This window comes from Colobus angolensis, unplaced genomic scaffold (genome assembly GCF_000951035.1).
Source record: "Colobus angolensis palliatus isolate OR3802 unplaced genomic scaffold, Cang.pa_1.0 Scaffold12, whole genome shotgun sequence".
Lineage (NCBI taxonomy): Eukaryota > Metazoa > Chordata > Mammalia > Primates > Cercopithecidae > Colobus > Colobus angolensis.
This window is the reverse complement of record NW_012113141.1, coordinates 9,523,493-9,550,354: the sequence shown is the minus strand read 5'-3', so window position 1 is coordinate 9,550,354 and position 26,862 is coordinate 9,523,493. Positions and strand designations below refer to the sequence as shown.

General features: G+C 43.6%; 1 protein-coding gene across 2 annotated transcripts in view; it reads right to left on the bottom strand.

Moving 5' to 3' along the window:
* LOC105502235 (chromosome unknown open reading frame, human C10orf11) overlaps positions 1–26,862 on the bottom strand; it is a 1,134,025-nt gene that overhangs the window by 531,672 nt on the left and 575,491 nt on the right. For both annotated transcript variants that reach the window (XM_011928646.1, XM_011928650.1), the window contains one exon: positions 6,584–6,710. In XM_011928646.1, coding sequence (XP_011784036.1) covers positions 6,584–6,710 — 127 coding nt within the window. The remainder of the gene's footprint in view (positions 1–6,583; positions 6,711–26,862) is intronic.

Genomic DNA, 26,862 nt, shown 5'->3' with positions numbered 1-26,862 from the left:
GATTGATACTTTTCTAGGTATTTTGACATTTGTGGAATTTATCAACTTAAAATTTTAAAATTTCCTTTGATACAGTTCTATTCCAAATAAATATCCATTTCATACCTAATTTTGCATTCCTAATTATATAGTCTTTAAGAGGGCTCCCTCAAATTACAGAGGTTTCACACTCCCCAAAACCTGGATCTGCCCCTGGGCAAAACCTGAATCTGCCCCTGGCCATGAAGAAGTGGATAATTTGAATGCTTTGATCATGGGACTTTCTTGGGCACGGGATCTGCAGGTTCCAAGAAGCTTCAGCCATCCTTTGCCAATGAATCCAAGAGATTTCTAAGAGCCAGCCTGCCTGCCTTTGGGTATTTTGTATGGCAGAAGCTCCATCTTCCTAAGCCTTTCATATACCTACTATAAATGATATATTTGGCTGAGTCAGGTGGTTTCTCCCAAATCCACACCAAGCAGGAAGCACTAGCACCTCCTCCCTGCATGCATGCTGTAGACCAGCCCTTCACCTTTATGTTGATAGCACCACCAGAAGATAAAAAATGAGAAGAAGTTTTAATTGGTTTCTTTGTCTCCTGGGTCAGCAAGGACAAACACAGCCTTGTCTTGCCTGGTTTTGAGATCCAAGATAGAACTTGTCACATTTCTTTTTTGTCAAGATTCATAGAAAATTGACCAGAGGCAATCTGTGGAAGAAACCTGGTGTCCCTGGCTAATCAAGACAACCACAGTGGGGATCATTTCAGGGATTCTCCTAAAGGTACCTTTTTTAAAAATGTGAAGCTACCTGGCACAGTTTCATCTCTCTCCAGCTGGGTTCCCGGCACACACCTGGCTTCCCTCAGCAAGTCTTCTCCGGGGTACTTAGCATTGAGATTTTTTTCAGTGTTGTCTGTAGAAAGTTGCCATTGCAGAGCCCAGCTGTCATGGGGAGGCTTGCCAAGGGAGATTTTCTGCAGAGGGCCCAAGATCAAAGCAGCATCTTGCCTTGAAAGTTTGGAGCATGAGGGAGGAGGGAAGCCTCCCAGCGTGTTCCAGTTGTGCGGGTCCAAAGCTGTCTCCCAGGTGAGAATGGACACATCCCTCCCTCTGGGCTCAGCTGCAGGTCAGAGGGCAGCCTCCATAACCACTGGGATGATTTTAACCACAGCTAATCCTAATACTGGGTTTTTGAATACTAAATATACAGCATAATGACATATCTCATTTTTATTCACATATGTCAGAAATTTATCGTGCCCAAATAACAATTAAGGAAACAGGGGTTAACGGTCACATAGCCAGTACATGATAGAGTCTGGATTTAAACACAGGTCCTAAAGAAACTGCATTTCTAGAGGAAAAAGTGACTCATAATTTCCTAACACAAAAGCAAAATTTAAACCACTGGAAAATGAGGGTTCCTACATGTTTCTGTGGGAGAGCACAGGTGCCATCACCGGGCTATGTGCTGTGTACCTCAGATCCTTCCTTCCAATTTGGGCTGCTTCTTTCGAAGCATCGAGGCATTGGCTAACAGTAAAATATGCCAAGAAATTGTAAAGTCTTTAACAAAGTGATTTCCCACATATTATACCATTTAAATCTCTTGACAATATGCTGAAGTATGTGTTACCCATTTTATAAAGAAACTGAGGCCCCTGACAAGGTGTAGAGACTTTCCTAAGATGACACAGCAAATCTTTCCTAACATGACACAGCAAATGGCTAAGGGAACTCGAGTCCCACCTTTGACTTGCTGGAGTGGTCTCCGTGCCACAGCCCAGCTGTGTAACATGTAGCACCCTACTTTCTTCCTGCTGGCACTATAATTCAAACTCATTGGCTATTCAGTACATGTGCTGAAGCAAATATGGAGACAGAAGATGAAGTGTGATTCCAAATAAAATCTGCTTATGTGCCCCCACACACAGGCCAAAAGGAAAGTAGAGGAGAATCATTTAATTGTGCAAAGGTTAAGTACCTACATTTTCCTGAATTTTCAGTTGGTCAACCTTACTTGGGGTTGATTATTCAGACATGATATGGCTGAGACCATTACCAAATATCCCACCCCTCCTGGTGGAAGAGTCGGGGATGGTGTGTGCATGCTCATGGATGTGTGTGTGTGTGTGTGTGTGTGTGTGTGTGTGTGAGAGAGAGAGAGAGAGTGAGAGCAGTGGGGAAGGGGTTCAAGTCCATAGCCAGCGATTACCTGGCCAGACTCAATGAACCAAAGAAAGAAAATGAGATCCCTACAAACCAAGAGATGAAGAGGTAATCTCAGACAACCAGGCTTTCAGATATACCAGAGCAGGACATCAACACTGAGGGCTGAACACAATGAGAAAAAGGGCTGGTGGAAAAAGATGGGAGGTCCAGCAGGAGGTATGCAGATGGCAGGAACGCATTGACTGATGAACACAGAAGGAATTTTCCAGATGCTGGGTCTGGGCTCTGGAATCCCTTTTAAGAGCAGACTCCTGGCAGCCCTAGCTGGGAGCAGGACCTTGCAGAGGCAGGCCCAGGACGCTGACTCCTCCTGTATCTGGGCTCCTCTCCTTGTACAATGATTGCCGCTCCTTTGGGTTTCAGAGTCTGGAGCTGGGAATCAGCATACCTGGGTTCTAGACTAAGCCCCACTACTGACAATCTATGTGACTTCAGAAAGCTCATGCACTCCTAGTTTTTCCATAAAAATGAGAAGAATTATTCACCAACAGTACCCAACTCATGGAATGCCATTAGGGCAATATTAAATTATGCAACTCAAAGAAGCATTCTACACTCAGAAGTATATCTGTACTCTGGCCTTGGTTATAATGTGACCCAAGTCAAACCAGATGAGTTTACACAATTGTCTAGGATAATAATAACAACAATAATAGTAACCCTTACATAGCACTTACTATGTTACTAGAATCTAATATGTCTGAGATACTTAGAATACTCTTCAAAACAACCTATGGGATGGGTACCAGCATTGTCTGCATTTTCAAAGGAAACCAAAATATAGAGATGTTAAATCACTTACCCAAGGTCATGCAGAAAAGTGGCAGGTTTAGGGTAGAAGCTCAGGAAGTCTGCCTTCAGAGCCTGTTGTTCTTAACCACTGTGTGATACTCTCTCTTGCTAAAGGATCAGGGAAGCCAATGACCCAAGTGGCCAAGGTCTAGGAACCTACAGCATTATTATAGACACATTTAACTGTGAGTCAAACCAAAGTGGAAAAGTCTAGATTTTACATGGTAGGTGGGGTGAATAACCATTTTACATATGCCAAAAAACAAACCAAAAAAATTAAAAATGAAGCAAATTTCACAAAAGGATTCAAGATAAAACCTCATTTGGCAGCAAGTTTCCTAACATGTTTAAAGATTCAATTTACACAAAAGAGCTAATACTTTTTCAGGAGGTCAATAGTTACTTGTTTCTAGGGCTCCCTTTATCACAAATATGAAGTAAAATCTTAAGGAGACAAGATGCCAATGCCAAGGTCTCCTGGGTAGATTGTTACAGAAATGAGTTATGCTTCTTTATATGTACACTCTATGCAGTCCCCTCCCCAATTTGTTCTATAGTTGGTATGTGACTTGCTTTCGTCATGGGACATTAACATATATGATATAAGTTGAACTTGAAGATTACTTGTACTATGGGGCTTGTGCTGTTAGAATACTCCTCCCATGTGAAGTGCCTTATGCTAGCCTGTTAGACACAGGTAGTTTAGCCAACACCCAGTACCAACCTCCAGATATATGAGTGAGGTCATCTTGGACCATCCAGCCCTAGCTGAGCCTCCAGGTAGATGTGGCTGCATGAGTGACCCAGGGTAAGACCAGCAGAAGAAGCATCCTGCTGAGCCCTGGCCAAACATCTGATCCATAGAATTATACATATTTGCTGTTTTAAGCCACTAAATGTTGGGGTGGATTATTATGCAGCAAAAGCTAATGTATAGAGCCCATATCTAAAGCATTTCATGGGGTAGCAATAACAATATGGAACATAGAAATTGTTGGAAAGCCTGCAACATTCTCACAGTTAGGTAGGAGAGTCATTTAGCTGAAAAAGTGACATCAGAAGTGCTGGGTTGAGAAGAGAACATGTGCTGTTATTGCCTGATTTTTAGCTACCTTTCTCTGTGACTTCTGAGTCAAGTAGATGGGGAAGTTGATCTTCACAATCACATTAGTAGAGCAGAGGAAAAAAAAGGAAAGAAGTCTATTTAGAACATTCACTGATAAGAAATGTGCTACAACAGCACAGTGATATCACCAGTCAGGTTTATAGCCACACAGTGTCTTTTGCTTCAGTCCCTCCTAGGCCATTACCATTACTCCCTCAGCATTACTGCTACAGATTGGAGAAGTGGAAGCACAGAATAGGGAAAGGACTCAATCAAAGACAAAGAACACCTCTCAGCACTCTGAAGCCAAAAGGCCTGCTTATCTCTGGTGACAGCAATATGGAGAATAAAACCATCATCCAGTCCAATGTATTTCTTTAAAAATGAGAAACAGAAGCTCACAGAAGATAACTTGTTCAAGGCCACACCGCTAAATATGATTAAGCTGAGACGTGAACCAAAGTCCATGGACTCTAATATTCTACAGAGACCTGGGACATAGGATATGTCTAAAAATCCTTCTGCCTTGATTGATTTGAGAATATTGGCCAAGTGATCATCTAAGACAGCCTAGAAAGCCATAAGACTACAATATTTTTTCAAACAGTCATTGGGAAACTTGGTTGACTAATGGATATAAGAGGGGAAAATCCACCAAAATTTCATTATGACAAAGACTGTGAATTTACTTGTAGGCCCTCCCCTTCTACTTCTATCAAAGTGACAATTAATAGTGACCACAAGGAGCATATTTATAATACTATGGTCTGAAAGTTTTTTCTCCCCTGAAATTCATATGTTGAAATTCTAATCCCCAAAGTGATGGTATGTGGAGATGAGGCCTTTGGGAGGTGATTAGGTCATAAGGGTAGATCCCTCTGATGGGATCAGTACCCCTATAAGAAGCGACTTGAAAAAGCTTGCTTTCTCTCTCTCTGCTATGTGATGATACAGCGAGAAAGTATCTTCACCAAGAAACCAACCATGCTGGCATCCTGATCACAAACCTCCAGCCTCCAGACTGTGAGAAATAAATGTTTGTTGTTTAAGCCACCTCATGTATGGTATTGTGCTATAGCAGCAAGAGCTGACTGAGACAATATCTTAGAGAATAAAGAAAACATTAACTTATGGCTTGAAGTATAAACAGTAGCTAACAAATACTTCTGCAAATCACTCTGAAATGCTGGCATATGCATATGTGCTAAACCTTACATGTATATCTGATTTTATTTTATACTCTAGAGGAAAATGCCTCTATTTCTAATTTATTGTATGAATGTGAACAAGTGATTTAACTACTCCAGGTCTCAAATGTTCCATCCAATAAAACAAAGCCATTGGACTACTGAGTCTGAAGCAACACAGTAGAGTGCAGACATTGGACTTTGGACACAGCACAGTTGACACTGAATCATCCGGGACATAGCATCTTGTTAACGTCTGGCTGTGTGCCTACGCCTCACCTCTTTCCATGTCTAGATAAATGGAAAAGACACACCCTTCTCACAGGGCTTGGTAAGGATGAATAACAACACACACAAAGAACCCAGCACCACGCTTCATTCCTAGGAGTGCTCAATAAGGAACAGCTAATGATAATCATGCATTCATCCCACAAATATTTATTGAGCTTGTACTTGGTGCCAGGCACTATTCTTTGTGTGAAGAACAGAGGAGTTAACAAAACCAAGGAAACTCCCTGTCCTATTGAGCTGGCATTCTAGTGCCAGGTAATCCACTACACTAACATTGCAGGAGCTACGGGTCTCAGGTCGCAGCAGGGGTTCCCTGATTCCATCCCCACTACAGAATCCAGAGCAGTTAGTGCCTGGAAGTCTCACCCTAGGCTGGCTAGGTCCTTGCCTCCGTAGGGAAGGCCATACACTATCATGGGTCCCCTAGGCCTCTCATCACCAGCCCAGCATGGTATCCACCAGTGAGGGCATAGCCAGGCCTGGGCTTCACGTGTCTCTGCCACCTTAGCTCCTTTCCCTCACCAAAACTGTTACCCCAGCCTGCCCCAGAGCCTTCCAGAAACCTCCGAGGAGACGAAGTTTGCTTAATGGCATTACCCAGGACTTCCCACCAGAGGTCGCCCTCCCACACAAGCCCAAGCAAACAGACTGGGTTTCGCCGCCTCTGCGGCGGTGACATTATTTTCTTTCTCTATTTTTATCTATTAAAAAGATTTCTTCACAGCCATAACTTAGATCCCTACACTAAAATGGAGCAACAGGAAGATATAATGGTGCGTTTCATTTATGAATGACCTATAATAAATTACTCTGAAGTGTCCCGAGTGCCAGAAGACAGAACGCTTTGTCTGCCCACAAACTGTATTTCACATACTTTAATTTAGCTGACACATAAAACTCATTTGACATTTTGCAGGTATTTGTGCAGGGTGGGGTGGGGGGACGACTGTGGGGCTGGGTGGGGAGTGGGGGCAGCCGGCAGAGGAAAGGATATTCGGTTCTTGTTGAGGGTTAAGGTATGCAGTCTGGGTAACCCTGGCAACACGAGGTCGTCCCCCAGCTGATTGTTGTCCAAGATGAGTTCCTCCAGGCTCCTGAATGCGCTCAGTCCTTCCAGTGACCTGCAATGACAAAGGCAACAGGAAAAATGATCCTGCACTAAATCAGGGAGGCCATTATGAGCCGAAATAAATATTTTAACCTTCCCTTTCAGGACTGGGAATAGTTTGGGCTTGGTGCCTGTCAGCAAAGTGAATGACAAGAATTAGTAGCAGGAGTCGGGGCGGGGGCGGCGGGGGAGAAGGGGCTGCTGGCACCCACCGCATCCTTCACGCATTGCCAACATGAAGGATGAGGGTCACTTAGTGAGTAGCCAGGATCCAAAACAAAGGGCTTCAGATACGGCCTGCAGGATAAATTTGTCAATGTCTTGTGCCTTCAGGCACCCAGCCTCGGCTGACCCTAACCTCCATTCCCAAGATAAATAACTCTGTCACAGTTCACCTTCATTCCCTGGACACAAATTCAAGTTGTCATCCATCATTCCTGCCCAGAAATATCATACCCTCTTACAATAATAAATATAACTTCAAGTATCATTTCTTAGCGGTTCTCCTCTGTACAGTCGTGGGGGAAACGGCAGGGAAGGCTTCCTTTCTCTGCGTTCACATCCTTTGACTTTTTTTTTCCTCTGCCTTTTTTCTTTACTAATCACTTAATTTGCTTCTGCCCAGCGTCCCAGTGGCTGCCCCAAAGGCAAGGCATCTGCGGAATTACATAATCACTCCGGTCTGAGAGGGCTTTTTCTTTTATTATTTCTTTTTATTTGTTTTTGCTGCGGGTGGGGAGACAGGGGTTGGCGGAATTGCTGCTTCAAAGCTCCTGGCCTGACGTTACTGTTTTAATTTATGGAAAGTGGATTTCTCACTTAATTTTTGAAAGAAGTATAGAGTGCAACCCTGTAGATGTTGAGGCAGTAAATAAAAAGGCAACTGAAAGAATTAAGTACCCGACTCCAGGAAAAAAAAAAAAACAAAACAGAAAGAGAAAAATAGCCTTGCTTATACACGTCGCTGAAAGTTAACTCTTAATTTTATGGGCTCTCATGAGTGTTGGGGGTGGAGGTGACACGGGGTAGTTGTGCACAAGTGCTTGCCTGGGCGCACACAGACATTAATTAAAGCAAGCCGGCCGGCAGAGGAGCTTACACAGAGACACAGACTCCCAGCTCGTTCACCTGCCAGACCCGGGAGATGTGCTGAGCCTGCACAGGCTGACAGCTGAGCTACGATGTGGACCGGAGGGAGACTCGTATGGGATGCCTGGCTATTCTATAAAATGACGAATCAGGGAGATGTCGTCCACACTATTTATTCATTTACTGATAACGCTTCCATTAGAGCCCCGTGTGCTTGTGTGTGCAATGTCTGCACATCTGCTGTGAGTGTGAACTTCAGCACCAGAGCTTTCCCAAGGCATCCATAGCTCCCTTGTGGGATCTCTGCTAAGAGAACTCCAAAATAAGGAGTCAATACTTGCGAGGTGTAAAATGTGTTGTAAGTAATTAAATCTGTAGATTCCACTGGGCCCAGAGCTCTGCCTGCATATTCCATTCCTGCCAGACCTCGAGATGATCCCACCCAGGACTCGACTCCCAGAGCATGCCTGCTCTTCCAACCAACACTGCCAGTCCCACCGAGGGAGGACACATTTTGGAGTAGGGGTCCAGAGGTCATCGTGTTTCATTTCCTCCTCCTTTCCCTTTTGCCTCTTGGTTCCTAAAGGCAAAACATAACTTATGAGGATAAATGCTTGAAGGGCTGGATATCCCATTTATCCTGATGTGATGATTACACATTGCATGCCTGTATCAAAATATCTCATGTGACCCATAAACATCTCTACCTGCTACATACCCACAAAAAAATACAAACAAAAAAATTGTAAAACCCACAACGTACGCACATCTAGGCAGGAAGGTTTGGGACTTTGCCTCCGCTCCTCCATTTCCTGTTGTGTGAATTTGGGCCTGTCAATAGCCCATCTGAACTCTACTGTTCTGTGTTCCTTCCAGCTCATAGGATCTTGTAGAGAATAAGTGAAGGATGGCTAACTGGTTAGTAGCATACGCTGGGTTTTTTTTTTTTTTTCTTTTCCTTCCTCCTTTTATTCACTGTTTTGTTTCCTGACGCCCTGACCCTGGGGGTGTGTTTGGAATGCAGTGGACAGGCCCATGAACAAACCCACAGAGGAGGCGTGCAGGAAGTCAGGCTTGTGCAGGGGACTTTCGGGCTCTTCTGAAGTCCCTCCATTAGGGATTAGGGAGTGATGTGCCAAAAGGCTTCTCAGAACTGGGCCTGTTTGCCACTAGGGGAGGTGAGGCCACTTCCCCTTAGGGAGCCTTACAGGTGGCTAATAAGACCTTCGTGCACAAACATCAGTTGGGCTCTGCTCAAAGGCAGCATCCAAATACATTGTTCCTAAGTTATGTTATGCAAATATTAGACTCTTCCGATGAGAATCAGCAAATAGTTGGCAACTGGCAAGCAGAAGAAAGCTCCTTTCCAAAAGTGCTCCAGGGAGGCATAAAGCAAAACGACACAGCATGAAGATGGGGAGAGCCCAGGAGCACCAAGGAAGTGCCCACCTCCATCCAGACAGCCTTTCTTCCCTTGCACGGTGGGCTATGGGGCAGAACCCCACACCAGAGTGAAATCTCCCAGAAGAGCTGGAAAGATCAGTCTCAAATCCCCTGTCACCTGTCTGGTTTTGAGACTCTTTTTGCCATGTGACGTTATTAGCTGCTCACTAAAAAGAGAACCATATTACATGGGTGACTGCTAATGAATAAATCCCTGTTTTCATGTTATCAGTGTGGTGTGCTCCTGGGGATTTAATCAGCTAGATCCAGAGCTGAGGGCCAGGGCACAGAAGTCAGGGGGCAGAGAGCATAGTGAATGGAGGTACTGAGGAGGACAGGTTTTGGGGGTCACAGCTGGCACATGGATGACAATACACATACACCTGGAAGGAGGTGGCTTTACCCTTTAGGCTGATTTTTTTTTTTTTTTACTGTTTTTATTTTTACTGTTGTTTTCTAGGGAGAAATAGGAGAAAATATATGTGTGTAGATCTTTGAGTTCATTCCCCTACATGCCAGATGCCTGCAAATATGTGCTGTTAAACAAAATGACAATTTGTCTGCTATCATCTTTTGTATGGACAGCAGAATGCACCCCAAAACCAGTTCCCTGGTGGAGATGCCGACTGTCAGTCCAGCATCACTCGCCAGCTTCCTGGAGTAGTGTGATGTCTGAGGTATGGACTGGGGGCTGATAGGAGAGAGCAAGGTTTTACCCAGGACCTAGGCACAGCCAGCTGGAGGGAGATCATCCAGGCCTGGATTGTTCTGGAAACCTAATCAGCACCCCTGGAACTCCCTGCAGGCTGCCTGCCTCCCCCTCCACCTGCAGCAATGCAGCCAGGATCTCACGCACAGGTACCATCCTCTTACCTCCTTCCTTCATTCCCAGGGCTCTGCCTGGGCTCCCCCAGGAGCTGCAGCGGCTGCTGGGAGCATCCCAGTGCCTTTTCCAAAGTCACATCAAAATGACAAAACATCACAACGCATTGGGCTCCAGTGGAATCAAACGGAGAGAACTTTTAAGTTTCCACTGTAATTAACCCTATCCTCGTTAAGATAATTATGATCAAGCTTCCTGTCAGAGTTAATATCCCAACATCATCGCCTGTGGCTCACACTCTGCCCTCATTAGCTTATGAAAACAGCAGCACTGAATGGGCGTGCAGCCCTGCCCAGGCCAGGCCAGTGGCTGGCATGGGGGGAACCTCAGGTGGGGGCCAGGGGCCCCACAGAAGGGTTGCCCCTTGAGCCCCAGTCCCTTCTGCTCCTGGGTGGGCACAAATCAGTGACCTTCATCCTTTCCCTGCAAATGAGCCACTCACCAGAATGGAGGGGAAGAGCTAGGACCTGGGCCCGGGTAGGGCTGGCAGGCTTGGGCAGGAGCCTCTAATTTGTAGCCATTCCTCCCTGCCCCTTGCCCAGCCAAAAACCAGCCGGGACATTGTACCATAAAAACCACCAGAGGATGCTTCCAGAACCCCTAGATCAATCCTTGGATCAAGGCTATGCTAAGAATTCAATCTCTCCTCCCTCAGTTCCAGCCTATACTGGGGGTGACAGGGTTGTGCCAACATGAGATGGGCAGTGAACAGGGGGAACAGCTGACCACAGACCCTAAAACAAAAGTGTCTGTCTCTTTGCGACTATATTTGGCCCCAAATCCAGGAGCAAAGGCTAGGATGTTCTCAAACCAATCAAGAAAGCAAGATCTCCACAAAGGTCTTTACCCACTTCCTCAACTCTAAATATCCCTGCCCATATTTTTAACTGAGAAAATGGGGTGGCCATGGAAGTTCTAGAGGGCCTAACCTGGGTCTGATGTCTACCACCCTGGCTAGGTCCCCAGACCTGAAAGGGCCGGCTGCTGCCTGTTCTGTATGGATCTCTCTGATGATTTCTGCCTGCCCAGGCCCCTCTAAGAGGGGATCTCCATGCAGCCTCCATACTTCCAGAAAGCTGTTAAGTGTACAGTGAGGGTTCAGTACTGCCTCATTCACTGAGCACTGTTCAGCCACAACCTGGGAGTGTCTGAGAAAAAAAACAGCCAATAAACCCAAGCATGGGACAGAGAGCAGGACCAGCGCACTGGCCAGTGGCTAGGAGGGCAGCCTCTCCACTCGTATTCTTTCAGAGGCCAGAATGCCTCCTCATGGTTTCCCTGGGGCCACATGGCTGAGATCAGGAAAGAGTAACATTCAGCAAGTCTGCACGGGTATACCAGCTCTCAATATTAAAATATTTAAATACCTCCTTCAGTAGGTAAATAATTGCAGCTCTGAGTGCCCTTCCTGTTACCCTGGCCACTCCTTGGCACCCCCAGACCTCTTCATAATCCAGAAACTAGGAGGCCGATGCCCACCACAGCCCAGGGGTACCGTAGACCCTGCTCCAGCCAGCATCCATTCTAATTGGACAGTACAGTTGTTAAATTGTTTCAACATCACCCTTGAGAGCTGAAATAGTAACTTGTTCCTCTCCTGTACTCCCCCTACCACTCCAACTGCAGTGCCTAGCACACAGCAGCTCCTTGGGAAATGTCTGCAAATCAACTTCCCACAAAGGCATGGCAAAAGCCACAAGGACAGGACAAGTGACCAAAAGTCACCTGGTGGAAAATGAAGGGAGAAAACAGAATTGGTGAGGTATGATGTGACCACTCATATCGCACTAAATGGTCCAGGGGCAGCACAGACATTTTTATTTTTTTGAGACGGAGTCTCGCTCCGTCACCAGGCTGGAGTGCAATGGTGCAATCTTGCTCAGTGCAACCTCCGCCTCCCGGGTTCAAGTGATTCTCCTGCCTCAGCCTCCTGAGTAGCTGGCATTACAGGCATGCGTCACCAAGCCCGGCTAATTTTTTTGTAATTTTAGTAGAGATGGGGTTTCACCATGTTGGCCAGGATGGTCTCAATCTCTTGACCTCGTAATCTGTCCGCCTCAGCCTCCCAAAGTGCTGGGATTACAGGCGTGCGCCACCGCACCCAGCCAGCACAGACATTTTTATACCTATACATTTTTAAAATTCGTTTACCTAGTTCCTGTAAGAGACATTCTTTTTTCCATAAAACTCTTTTTATATGCTGAAATGTATAAAGACATAGATATGTAACTCTATATATTACTATATATATTATACATGTTATATATTAGTATATATAGTATGTATAGTTGGCTGTGTATATTTTTCGGCCATTCAAGTCACATAGCCATATATGTATACACACACACACACAAAAATAATTATATAAATCAACTAATCCACACTATAAGTGTATCAAGATGAATAGAAATGTCTGTCAGAAGAACATGAAAAAGGTTCTGGCTATGTGAAACAGAGTGTACACTGACATCACAAGGGATTGCATCCAGCCTGGGCAACATAGTAAGACACCATTTCTAAAACATAAAAAATAGCCTGGCATGATGGTGTGAGCCTGTAGTCCCAACTATTCAGTAGGCTGAGGCAAGAGAATCGCTTGAGCCCAGGAGGTCCAGGCTACAGTGAGCTGTGGTCATGTCACCGCACTCCAGCCTGGGCAACAGAGCGAGACTTCATTGCTAACAACAAAAAAAGAGGCAGTGGGTTACATGACTTTGGGGTCAAAGTCAACCCCAAAGCTCTACTGAAACCCCAACATGATGAATAATCCCTGAACTGCAGAGAGTAAAATTCAACACTCGTCTGACAGACCTGAATCCAAGACCAGTCAAAAAGCTTAAGTATTAACAGTTAACTAGGTCTGAAGCCCCCTGCACCATATCTAAGAATACTAAGAAAACTTTCAAATATGATGCCTAAAGAATGAGTAATGAATAATTAGTAATGGAGAATAAGGAGCTAGAAGCTCTTAGAATTAATGTTACTTGAAAAAGGAGGTAAGAAGGTAGATTCTCCTATTTTGGACACATGAGGTTATATGACTACCCATATGAAATTCTGGTCAGATGATAACTCTCAGGAACCAGTATTTGCTTGCTGTAGGACAACATGAATAATGTATCTGATCATGTTATCCTTTTTACTTTTGCTACCAAGAAGCTCAGAGGTAAACTGTGACCCAGTTGTAAAAAGGTAATCCTTCATGATAACCATACCTGCTTTCTAACTTCATTTGTAAAGGCTTATACTTTTTTCACAGCTTTGGTATTTCATTTATCTATATATTGCTTTTTTATTTTATTGATTCTAATAAGCTAGCCTAAACCCTTTGTAGAATGAGGCAGGATATATATATATCAATAAAATAGAATATAGATTCTCAAACAGGCAGATTCTGCACATTAAGGAAAAGTTTTGCGAGACCAGTTGTTAATGGAGATACTCATGTAGGAATAAAGAAGATATATATTGTATTCAGAGTTCAAAATGGTTGGCCAGGCATGGTGGTTCATGCCTGTAATCCCAGCACTTTGGGAGGCCAAGGAGGGTGGATCACGAGGTCAAGAGATCGAGATCATCCTGGCCAACATGGTGAAACCTCGTCTCTACTAAAAATACAAAAATTAGCTGTGCGTGGTGGTGTGTGCCTGTAGTCCCAGCTATTCTGGAGGCTGAGGCAGGAGAATCGCTTGAACCTAGGAGGCGGAGGTGACAGTGAGCTAAGATCGTGCCACTGTACTCCGGCCTGGCAAAAGAGCGAGACTCTGTCTCAGCGAAAAAAAAAAAAAAAAAGGCTTTGAAGAAGCTTCTCATAATATCTTTGTGACAGGAAGGCAAAAAGTAGGCTAGAAAATGACGATATTAGGTAGAGTCATAACTGCTTCAAAAATGTACCTGAAGAATACTGATTAATGGCTCAAATTGCTCTATGGGTAGATTCTAGGGATTTTGACCCTGTTTTTTTGTTTTTTATTGTTTTTGTTTTTTTGCCAGTGACTTGGTTAAGGAGATGTTTATCACATTTATGGGGCACAGGACCCTAAAGAGATATTAAGAAAGATACAGTAGGATCCAAAATGATTCTGTTAGAATCAACCATTGTTTCAGTTCAATAAGATGAAATTTCACAATGTCTAATGTAAACTAAATAATAAAGTTCAACTATCCAAAAATATTTACTGAAAAAAATTAAAAGGCAAATGAAAATTGGGAAAATATTTTCAATCCCTCTAACAGTCTAAGATTTAACACCCTCAACATGGAAAGAGCTTTTATAAATCATTAAGGAAAACATGAAGCTCTAATAGAAAAATGATCAAAAACCTTGGATGGAAAATTCACAAGGAAATTTGTCAATAATAAAAATATGGGAGAAATTTTCAGCTTTATTAGGAATCTAGAATATTCAAATAAAAATAGTTATATCCTTTTCTTAGATTTTAACATAGTTTTGTCAAGCTTTTACTTCAAACAAATGCAAGACTAATGAGACAGTGAAATTGCTGGATGGCAATTTATATTAAAAGTCTTAAAAATAATTACCTTTGCATCCACCAATTCCAATTCCAATAATTTATTCAGTAAATATCAAAGATGTGTATAAGTTTATGTACAAGTATGTTCACTACAGCATTATTTACAATAACTACAAACCAGTTATTGTATTATGGTTAATAATGAATTATTATTTTATAGGTAGAATGATTAAATAAAACTCAATAGATCTGTATCATAGAATACTATGCAGGAATTAAAAATAATATTGTAGGCAGGTATCTAATGAGCCAGTACAATTTTCATGCTATACATTTAAGTACCGCAAATTAAGTCACAATGTAATATGGTACACACACCAAGATCTCATGCATGAAAATTAAAAGTCATCCATATGGTCCTCACAATTTTCCACACAAATTTTAATTTGTGCCAAGCTTTTCTGGGCATTTTCTTCCATGTTAATGGTTAAGAATCATCAAAGTCATCTTTCTTAGTGGTTCTAGTTTATAAACTGCTGTTAATATACAATCTTGTACATAGAGATGTTATAACAATTCTGTACACACATACACAAACACACTTAAATGTATATATATGTTTGTGTGTGTGTGTGTTACCTATCTGTATCTCCCAGATACATACCATTAACCCTCAGGCAATGAGTTTATCAGTCATTTTTCAAATAGTTTTCTCTAGCTACTACATTTTCTATCATGAATATGCATTTTATAATCAGGAAAAACCACAGTTAATATTTCTTTTAAATAAAACAAGACAATTCTACACGCATAACATGTAGAAGCTTTAGAGAAAGAGCAGTGTCTGGGAAGAGGACTTAGTATGAATTGCCAGCCACCACCACAGAAGCAAATCTGATCCCAATCCACTCTACTACTTTCCTGGTCCCTAAGTGCCTGTGCCTGGAGCTTTGTTTGAAATCTGGGTGCCAGATTCAAAGGGGGATTTGCATTCAGAAACACCACCCAAGGAGAACCACCAGGAGGTGAAGGGTGTAAGAAACAGTGATTGAGACAGTTAAGGTTGCTTAACCAGAATCAGAGAAATCTTAGTCATTTCAAAGTCCTAAGTCTACAGGGTTCCAGAATGCAGAATTAAAAACAAATAGAAAATTATATAAGCTGGGAGGAAATATCTTGAATCAATTTTTTGAAACTTGTCAAAATGGAGAAGCTGTTCACTAAAGGATGAGCTGCCCTGAGAGCCACTATACTTACTTGAACAGAGGCTAAAGTCATGGAGAATGTTTAGAGGGAATTTCTGCATAGAGATCAGATTCAATGACCTCTAATATTCTATGCAGATACTGTGGTTATCTGACTGGAGCTCCTTCCTTTGTAACCACAGTTTATAAGGGCTGTTAAGTCAGTTCTGCTCTGCCAAAGGGTCCCTTATGAGTCAGTCTGGTAGGAAGAGGGTAGCAGAGTTTCAGCACACTAAACTCTGTGCCTCATTCTTTTAGCTGGGACTGTGCAAGGCTTCTTTAATATTTTCCTAACTATGGGAAGGGTGTAACATGTGCCCATAATAAAAAGGCACATGTTAGCACCCTGACCTCTTACAGAATATAAACTACATATTAGAACTACAGCCCTATCCGTGTAAAATATGCCCTATTATAGTCTTCTTACAGACTCACAGACTTTGAATCCTAGAGGAATTTTAGGCTCTTCCACTCTCCCCCCACTTCACAGAAGATGACTAATGTCCCAAGAGGTAAAGTGGCCTACCTGAAAACACACGAGTCACTAAGCCACATTTAGAACCTGTGTACATAAAGTGCAGTGCTTCCCAACTATGTTAAACTACCTCTACGTACTTTCTTGCTGTGGTCCAGAAATGGAATTTCACCATCGCAACATCCTTTACCCAAACATTATATGTAGCTTTGTAACCCATTCATTGTATGTCCTCAATTATAAATACAATGATGAACCTAAATGGTTTTCGAGTTAGTTTTCCTTTCACTCTGTACTCCATGGATCTTCCTAGAACAATCTCCCAGAAAGCTAGTTCTAAAATTTTTTTTCCTTTGAAGTATGCATTAGGTGGAACTGGGTTGAGATTTACCCACTAATGATCCCCTTGGGGTGCACCTCTATAGCTTATTAATTCATTCATTTATAAAAAAGTATTGAGTGCCAACTCCATGCTTAGTACCTTGCTAGTCTCTGGAGCTACAAAGATGACTGTGCAATAGTCCCCTACTGTTAGGTAGTAGGTATAGACGGGGAAGCAGTTACCAGAAAATGCAGGGTAATAGATTGGGATGAGTAGTGCTACTCTGAGAAGGGGCTGGGGCTGGTGAAGGAGATGGGCTTGAGCTAAGTCTCAATGCAAATGAATTCTAATCTTTTGAGCATCTGCTGATACTTTATTCCCCATTTGGTGGTGAGGGAACATAAGGAAAAGAGATAACTTGATCCTGGCACTCAAGTAAGCTACAGTCCAGAAAGCTGATTTGCTACTAAAAAGCGTGGGGTGTGGTATTCACTTCCAGCATGACAGGAATTCAGTGAGCATGAGCATCTGGTGATACAAATGATGCACAAGTCATGGAATCTGCTCCCAATGCTCTTACCATCTATGAAGGAGAGAGAGACGTTGGGCTTGGAATAAGGGGACACCATACAGGACAGCGCATCAGTAAGCGGCATGGATACAATGGGCTCTGGAAGTTGAGAGGAAAGCAATGAGGGCTGTAGTAAGCCCTTTCTGTTTTTGGCCCATCCATCCTATGCTTGTACTGAAGGTATTATAGCAAGTCCCTAAGGACAGAGACAAGGACCATGTATCTCTCCATGTACATACTAGATGAAGGACAGCCTCCGTGCCTTGCTCCCATCATTCTCCCTCCTCAAAGCAAATCTTTCCTGTCTTTCTCCCACCCTGGTGACAGGGTTTGGCCTGGGCTTTGACTGTGTCTCTGAAATTATTTTGATTCACGGCTTGAGATTTTACAAAACCACACATGCACTCATGGAGCCTGTGGCCTTGGGATCTTGTTTGTTTTTAAGAGTCTAAAGAGTGAGTTTGTTTGGCGGGTTCTATAAATGGGGGTTTTCTTTGCTAGGGAGATGTGAGAGAGTGGACACGGTGTACCGCAGCCACGGTATGTGTGCACCTCACCATGGGGCGGAATGCAGAGCCTGGTGGGGGAGGCGCCCACAGCCATTGGGCAAACATATGTTGGGCCAAGAACACTGCTCCTCAACCTCATGAACTGTTTGCTTGAAAGATAACAGTGTCTCTTCTACACAAGCCTTTCACCACCCTCCATAAAGGGAATTTTTAATTCAACAGATGGTGTCTACTCATTGCAAGCCAACCAGAAAAGGAGACATTTACACGGCTGGGTCTCAAGGCCCCAGGGACCCCAACGGCCCCTAATCAAATACTTGCCCAAAGACCAGCTCCCCACGGGCAGGGGCCCCCTGGAATGGACTCAGGCCAGGAAAGCCAGTAAAAACGTGCCAACTGTTGATTCTGTAAGGTCCCAATTGGCTGAAAAAGGTGAAAACATGTTTTCTGTCCCAGACTACAAGATAGCTTTATATCTCCAGCAGGAAAGAAGGCCCCAGGAGATATGGTGACCTCCAAAAGTGGCATGCTTCTGGAACCATTTTCTTTCTTCCAAAATAGCTCTAGCTCTATGGTTCACAAAACCTCTCAAAGAATAATTTGGTGAGCTTTGCTTTCCAGATCCTCTCATGGCACGTCCTGAGCCCTGTGTACTTGCACCTAACAATGCTAGGGACAGAGAAGAGATCAACTGTTTCCAGTTGTGCAGCATGGAGAAAAAGAGTTTTTCCCAGCACTGAACCAAGGCTATTTCCTCTGTGTCTGCCTCTCTGGTTATCTGACTGCTGCTCATGGCAGCAGGAAGCCAGTACAGTGTTTTCACAGGGAACGTGTTGTTCGAATGAGGAATATCTTGTCAATTCAGTGAGGCCAAACACAAATGAGGTCTGTGAACACACAGCATAAGACCACTCCATTTAGAGGCATCAGCTCTGTTTTCAAGTCCTGCTTTTGTGGTCTAAGACTTCGGAAAAAATAACATTTGTAAAATGTAACTTTCTAATCTTTCAAAGTGGCAGAAAATCCCTGACCTGTCCAATTTGCAGATATCAGAATGGGGATCAGCCGAGATATAGTACATGAAGACAAACCTAGATCAATTGCTGTGTAGCTGAAAGATTGTTTTTGAAAAATAAATGTGGATATTTTCTTTTCAAAGGAAGAAATTAGTTGCCTCAGAAAAGGATGCAGGTCAGTGGCTAAACCTCCAAAAGAAATACTGATATGTTTCAGAATCATCTGAATGCATGGGAAGATGGCAGCTTGGGAGAGCCTCTATCTTAGGAACAACCAGGGAACCTGATCTGGGTCCTGCCTTGATTAGCATCTTGCTGCAGTATTTCAGTCAAACCCTTGCCCCCGTGGGCCTCACTGTACTGTTTTGTAAACTAAGGAGGCTAGGCTAGATTATTTTGGAGGTCTCTTCATTTTTAAACATCCCATGCACTAAAGTGGGTTGCAAGATGAAAACTCTCAAAGTTTTATCATTGCCTTAATTGTTCCACCATTCAGTAAAAAGTTCAGCATGAGACTGGCAGACTATCCCTAACCCTCAGATGGCCAAAAAGATGGGGGTCAGAGAGCAGGGCATGTTTCAAGCCTCAAGTATGAAATCTGATTAATAAAAATGATCTGGGGAAGGGGAAAGTTAGGGGAGAAAAGAACTCCCGCCTGCTTTTCTTCATCTTTCATAGCAACCCAAACTAGGAAGTGAGAGGCAAAACGTCACACGCTTAGAGGGCAAAAGATAAATGTTTGATGAATTGACCATCAGTTGTGAAGTGATGGGCTTTGTATGTGCATAATGGCTGAGCTGCTTTTCCAAGCCGATCGCCTGCCAAGATAAGAAGCCATAATGGATGGACCTTGAGATGACCTGGACAGAGGCAGCTTTAATTTGACTGGTTTTAATAAACTTAATTCTTAGAAAAAAAAAGAAGATGGCAGAAGGAAGAAGATAGTAATTTGAAGAGATCAGAAAGGCTGAAAATTATATATACAGAGTAGACATTAACCATTGGTTTTTCCATTCATCGCGCTAGTCAAGTAAGCATAAGAAGAAAGTTTGATCTTACTACCTCTATAAGTCGTCAAAAAGTTTATAGGTGCCCAGCATTGTCCATTGTCCAGACAGAGATGCTTGTGATACAGAAATTAAGCAGCCTTATTAAATAGAAAGGTACCCTAACAACCACAGACTGGATCCTTCATTCATTTATTTATTCCTCTTACAGCAAATATTTATTGAGCATTCCCCAGCCAGGCCCAGGATGAATAAAATAGGTTTTCTCCCATCCCACGTGGAGCTGGTGGAGCAATGAGGCCTGGTGGGGAAGGCTTTCCTTGCAAAGTAAGGAAGATTATTCTGGTCTAAGGACTCCTACCATGCTAGGTGCTCTCTGCCAGGCAGCCAGATCTGCACACCCCTGCACTCTGGGCCCTGAGGCTAATTACCCATTTCTCCCTGATTTGGTGGTATTTACTCCCCGATATGGTGCCTTGGCCCTACATTTGTGTTTGCCTTCACTTAGTTGACAAGATCAAGATAGTCTCCATTAGAACAACATGATGCTTGTGAAAACATCATAAGGCCAAGAGCAGCAATCAGACAACTAGAGAGGCAGATGGAAGAAAAGAGTTGTAGTTGAGCCCTAGGAAAAATTCTAGCTGTGCTCGTGAGTCAATCACTGGTGGACCTTTGTTTCTTCCATATACAAAATGCGGGGTTAGAACAGGTGACTGGCTCCATCTTTTGACTAACTTTTATTTGAGGCCTTGTATGAATTGGATACTCTGTCAGGCACTAGGAGTACAATCCTGTCCTCCAAAAGCCCCAAATCTCATGAAACAAGGGCACAAACAGATGACCATTAACTCAATGAGGTTTCAGTGCTTCTTCTGCTTTCAAGTGACCTCAAAAGGTCTCTCAGATCTCTTCTATATCCCAATATCTTAAGATTAGTATCCTCACCTCCACTTTTCTTTGACTTTTAAGATAACATCCAGAATTACAAAGAAGTTTGGTTATTCATGCACTGAAATGGTCACCTTCCAGAATATCATGCATTTTTTCCAGTGTCAGGAGGACACTTTTCCTTTCTGCTTAGGAAAAAGCCTGTGCAAAGTGCAACATTGAAAAAATGTCTTCCCCCTGCTCCTGCCTCTGCAGGTATACATTTTTCCATAACTGCAAAAGGAAAGTCACTCATTACTAAACAGCTCAGCAAGGCTCACACTATTGGAGAATATAAAGTTTTATGAGCAGGTCTCTCCTCTCTCTGGGTGTAAGTGAGAAAGTGAGTGAGAGAAAAAGCCAGAGAGGCCTGGCTCAGGAGTCCAGGGTGAATTATAGACTGCCGCTCAAGATTCACAGCTCTTCGTGGTAGGAGGTTAATATTCTCACATGTCATTAGGTCTGCTGGCTCTCCTGATGGTTCATTGAAGCAGGCAGCAAATTATTTCCTCATGCTGCAGAGGACAGCACACTTCAAAGCAAGGAAACTCAGGTCAGGACAGGCCTCTTGGTGGATTAATGAGTTAGGATCACCATGGGTTGTCTGTAGGTAAGAATTGGCCTGAAAAAGCTAACTTTTTGATCAGTCTTGACCTGGCTTTCAAGCCAGACCTCCAGATTTTATTCCTATCACCTTCTAAGGATCTGCCAAGACCTGCAGGAAGATTGAGTAGTGTGTCTTGTCATTTTATCTTCACTTGAAATGCCCCCACCTCCTCACTACTGATGTACATCACAACTACAGGTCAAGGTAAAGCTTAAACCCCATTTCTTAGAGGAGACTTTTCTGTCTGCCCCAAACCCAACTGACCATGCCTGGACTGAATACTCAAAGAACTTCTATTTGCACACTTTCTCTACCACTGGTCCATGAATTTGGTCTATTGTCCAACTGTCCCAGGTATCTTACTCTTGTCTCCTTGACAATTAATTAAGCTCTGTGACCATGGGCACAATGGGTTATATCTCTTTGCATCCTCCTAGCAGGCCCAAATCCCAATCCTGCCTCTTTTCCAGAAGAAAAGTCCAAGAAGACAGCCAGAAATGTTTCTAATACAGGCTCATCAAAAAATGTATGTGAGGCAGCTCTAAAAACCTCACTTCTAAAGATAACTCTAACTGAGGGCAAGTTGAAGGAAGAGTGATGAAAAGCGTAAGACACTCATAGGAAGGCATGGAAAAACGCAAGGTTGACATTCCTCAGGCACAGAATTGCTCAGTAAGCACATTTAGTGCAAATGTCCACCATAGTCTATATTCTGTTCTTTTCAGTTCCAGGTTTTCTGAACAGCAGTGGGGCTCTCACTGGGGTCTTCAGCACCATCTGGGAGGTTGCCACAGTGAGGGGATTGAGAGCTGCCAGGGAAACCTGGAGGAGACTCTGCTCACAGGCCCTTTCCAGGCCCCACACCCAGGGCCCCCTGAGTGGGCAGCTTGGGCAGGAGTCAGTGGCTGTGGATGCCCAAATATCCTCACCTTAGAGTGAGGGGCCTGCACTGGGGTTGAAGGAATGAAAAGAACTAACATCAGGCAGTCACCCATTTCCAACCTGGAAGTTCAAATGGAAGCTTGGGAAAGTGCTTGGCAAACCAGAAAGCACTCAAGAAATGTAAGTGAAGGTGCTTCCAGTTCCAGGCCTGTCTTCTTCCTCTGCCAGACTTAGAAGTGTTCTTTTTTGTTTTCCGCTCTTCTCTCCCTATCATTTTCCATAGACCCTCACTCTCTTTCTTCTATTTTCTTCTAAAATACCTTTACCTGCTTTTATGTAACATGTTTTCCTTAACATGCATAAGGAAACCAAATAAAAACCACATATGCATATCCATGTAGCAAGTATCCACACACATATAGTACAGACAGCTGAGAGAGGCAGGGTAGGTGACCCCCATCCAGTCCAGGCTGGGTCAGACCCCACCTCAGGCAAAGTTACCGAGCAGCCCTTCCTCAGCTCACCTTGTGTTTGATGCAGCATCCAGGAAAGCACTACCCAGGGGTCAGCTGTCTGAACTTACTACGTGAACGGAGCCCTCCCCTATCTGGGCTCAGATTCCTCCAGAGTGGAATCAAGGGGAGTGACCACATGAGAGTGTGTAAAAGGGTGGCTCGTGGACCACCTGCACCAGAATCTCCTGAGACTTATAAAAAATTCAGAAGCCCATGCCCAGCCCTGACTGACATATCAGGTTCTTTGTGTGTGGATATCCATGATCTAATTCCCCAACTCATATCTATGTCTACTGCAGTATAAGAACCACTGGGGTCCTCAACTCAAATACTTCTTCAGGGTCCAGTCAGGTGATACACTGCATTTCAATGAATCCAAGGTGCACCAATTATAGACACAACATTATTTTATGTACTAGAAAAAAAAAACACTGTCAATAAAGAATGACCGAAGGTTTTCCTACCTTAAAATGCCTCAGGAACATTCCTTTTTTATATTCTGCTTGTTACTTTGCCAGAAAATATGACTCAAAGTCATTATTTCAATAATAAATATTTTCTTTATAATGTCAAGTTTATGCTCTTTCTGTTAACACAATAGTTTTGTCTTTCAATGCCAAATCATGATGAGTTCGTAAATGACATGAGAAGTACCAAAAATCTGTATAAGTCAACTGCAGCAAAAATAATAAGAATCACCATGACCCAATTCAAGTGTGTCCTGATAACAGCAGCTCCATCACAGTCGTCTCCTGGTCAGTGACAATCTCAAGAAGCCATCAATTTTAAGATGAATTCAGGTATGCTAACATGTAAAAGAAATGTACATCTCAGAAATGCTGAAATACGACAAATGCATATAAGACAATAAGGAGTGCCGAGGGCTGAAGGAATCAGAGAGCACACACTCTACTGCATGACAGCCATATGAGCATCTGTGCTGTCCACAAACACCACAGTGAGCTGTACCTGGCCCAAGGGTAAGATGATCATAAAATTTGCTGTCTAAATTGAGATACTTCCTAGAGTAAAGGGGACACTTACTGATTATGCCAGGAAAATGGTGTAAACTCAAACTGTCCTGGGCAAACTGTGATGAAAGTTACCCTACCTATTTGCCAGCAAACAGTAACCCCTTGGTAACAGGATCACCACAGCTGATCAATCTGAACATTAGAATCTGTAACATTATGCATTGATTGAAGCTACTTTTCACTTTATGTCTTAAAAATCTCCAGGGCCAGGCACGTTGGCTTACTCATGCCTGTAATCCCAGCACTTTGGGAGGCCGAGACAGGTGGATCACGAGGTCAAGAGATCAAGACCAACCTGGCCAACATGGTGAAACCCCGTCTCTATCAAAAATACAAAAATAAGCTGGGCATGGTGGCGTGCACCTGTAGTCCCAGGTACTCGGGAGGCTGAGGCAGGAGAATCGCTTGAACCCGGGAGGCAGGGGTTGCAGTGAGCCAAGATTAAACCACTGCACTCCAACCTGGTAACAGAGTGAGACTCCATCTCAAAAACAAACAAACAAACAAAACCAAAACAAAAGACGAAAAACAAAAAAACAAACCTCCAGAAGCCTGACATCTTTATGCCTTGTAGAGTTCCCTTAAGTGTCCTCAACTACCTTGCAATTACCCAAACTACCACTTCCTAATACGACATGTCTGTGCATTTTCCCGAGACCACTGCAAAATCCCCTAGAGATCCCTACAGTCATTTGAAGGGATTAGATCAGTGGTTCTCAAGTGGGGGCTATGTTGTCACCCAAGGGACATTTGGCAACACCTGAAGACATTTTTTTTTTTTTTTTTTTTGAGATGGAGTCTCGCTCTGTTGCCCAGGCTGGAGTGCAGTGGCCGGATCTTGGCTCACTGCAAGCTCCGTCTCCCAGGTTAACGCCATTCTCCTGCCTCAGCCTCCCCAGTAGCTGGGACTACAGGTGCCTGCCACCTCGCCCGGCTAGTTTTTTTGTATTTTTTCAGTAGAGACGGGGTTTCACCGGGTTAGCCAGGATGGTCTCGATCTCCTGACCTCGTGATCCGCCCGTCTCGGCCTCCCAAAGTGCTGGGAAGACATTTTTTATTGTCATGACTGGGTGGTGCTACCAGCATTTAGTGAACAGAGGCCAGGGATGACGCTAAACATCCTACAGTATGCAGGACAGGCCCTGACTACCAAGATTATCAGTCCCAAAGTGTCACTGGTGTCAAGGTTAAGAAACCCTGGATTAGATTGAGGACAAGACTTTTGCTCTGTCTATTGTTGGGCAAACCGCTCTGCTTCCTTTGAGTTCTGACAACTGTCCTGGCAAGCTGTCTTCCACAGCTGCCAAGGGTTACAGCAAAATCCGGGAAGGAGCCTCCACAGTGATGGAAGAGATGGCACAGATGTCAGTCTCCACGAGGAAACTAATAGAACTTTCTCAGTTTCATGGGAGCAGACAAGATTGACAGACTGCATGACTTTGCCCCTTCTCCAACGTCAGTAGAAAAGAAAGTGACAGCAAACATATCAGGCAGGTTGAAGCTGCAGCTCTCATTAGTGCTCGGGGACCCTGAACTTTCACAGATGTGCTTGCACATCTGCCCTGGAACCCACAGCAGCCCAGGAAAATACCCCATGCCGAATGGGCTTGTTCCAGGCTTAAGAAAAGTCCCCTCGGACATTTCAGATCTGCCCCAACACAGCTGCCTAAGTGTAGGAAGTCACTTTCATTACTGTTGATGGGCTACTTTCTCCATAGGAAGTAGCAAGTGGGCTGGAAGTACTAAAGGAAGACACCTCCCCACATAGACACCTTTTAGAAAATGGAGACTCCTGAAGGTAATGGGAGACCTTGGACAGGAAACAAGGGGACTGATTCAGGACCAAGGACAGAACATGAAGTGTAGAAGTCTCAAATCCAGGCCAGAAACATCTCCTGTGAAATTAGTTTCCTTGGGCCACTGTTGCAAAGTACCACCAACTGGGTGGCTTAGAACAAGATATATTTGTCTCACATTCCTAGAGTGGAGAAAGCTGAAATCAAGGTATCAGTAGGGCCACGCTGTCTCTGAAGGCACTAGGGGAGGGTCTGTTCCAGACTTCTCTCCTAGCTTCTGGTGGCGTGCAGCCTACCTCCAGTCTTTGCGTAGCATCTGCCCCAGCCTAACTCCAGCCTTCGTGTGGCTTCTGCCCCAGCCTAACTCTGGCCTTTGCACGGCATCTGCTCCAGCCTAACTGCAGATTTACGGGGCATTCACCCAACACATGTGTGCATCTCTTCACATGGCATTCTTTTTACAAGGACACCAGTTGTATTGAAATAGGGGCCTACCCTGCTCCAATATGAGCTCTTCTTAACTGGTGATATCTACAACAATCCTATTTCCATGTAAGGTCACCTTCTGAGGTACTGGGGGTTACCTCAATTTGGGAATTTGGGAGAAGATCACAATTCAGCCCATATACAATTTCTAAGTTACTACTATTCTTATAAGAAATGCCAAGGTTCTCATCCAGGCCTAAGGAAGTGCTTTCACGAGGAGGCAACATCCCAAGCAGCTATGTGAGCCAGGTATTACGAACTGCGAACCCTAAGCACTGATGCGGCTGTCAAGTCCAACCTCCTTAAATCTGTTTATTTTTATTCTCTTTTCCTAAGACCTGGCTTCTGATTCCTAGTGCAAGATGACCATCATTCAGACTATAAAAGTACAGCACACTGTTTATCTAAAGTTCACACTTGAATCCACCTTCATTCTCTGAAACACAGTCACGAACCTAGAGGTAAGTGAATAACGCCTGGCATGAAGTCAGTGTTCAATGAAGGTGTGTTCCTTTTTCCCACAGCTCTCAGTCCCAATGATGACATCACAAAATCAGGATGTTACAGAAGATCATAAGCATTGAGTCAGAAAACTCGGTTAAAGCAGTATTTCAAGATCCTAGTCCCGATTCTTGGCCAACATAGAGAAAAGGGAGATAAGCAATGGTTATTATGTTGACACTAAAGGAAAACAGATTAAAAACTAAAACAAAACCACCTACCAAAATAAATAAACCAAAGCTAAAAAAAAAAAAAAAAAAATTCAGAGTATTTGGGCCACCTGATGTAGGGGCAATGAGTAATATACCTTTTTGAGACTATTTTACCTTTTTAAAGCTATTTTCTTAATAGCCTTAAAAGAATCAGTGTCATGAGTCAGA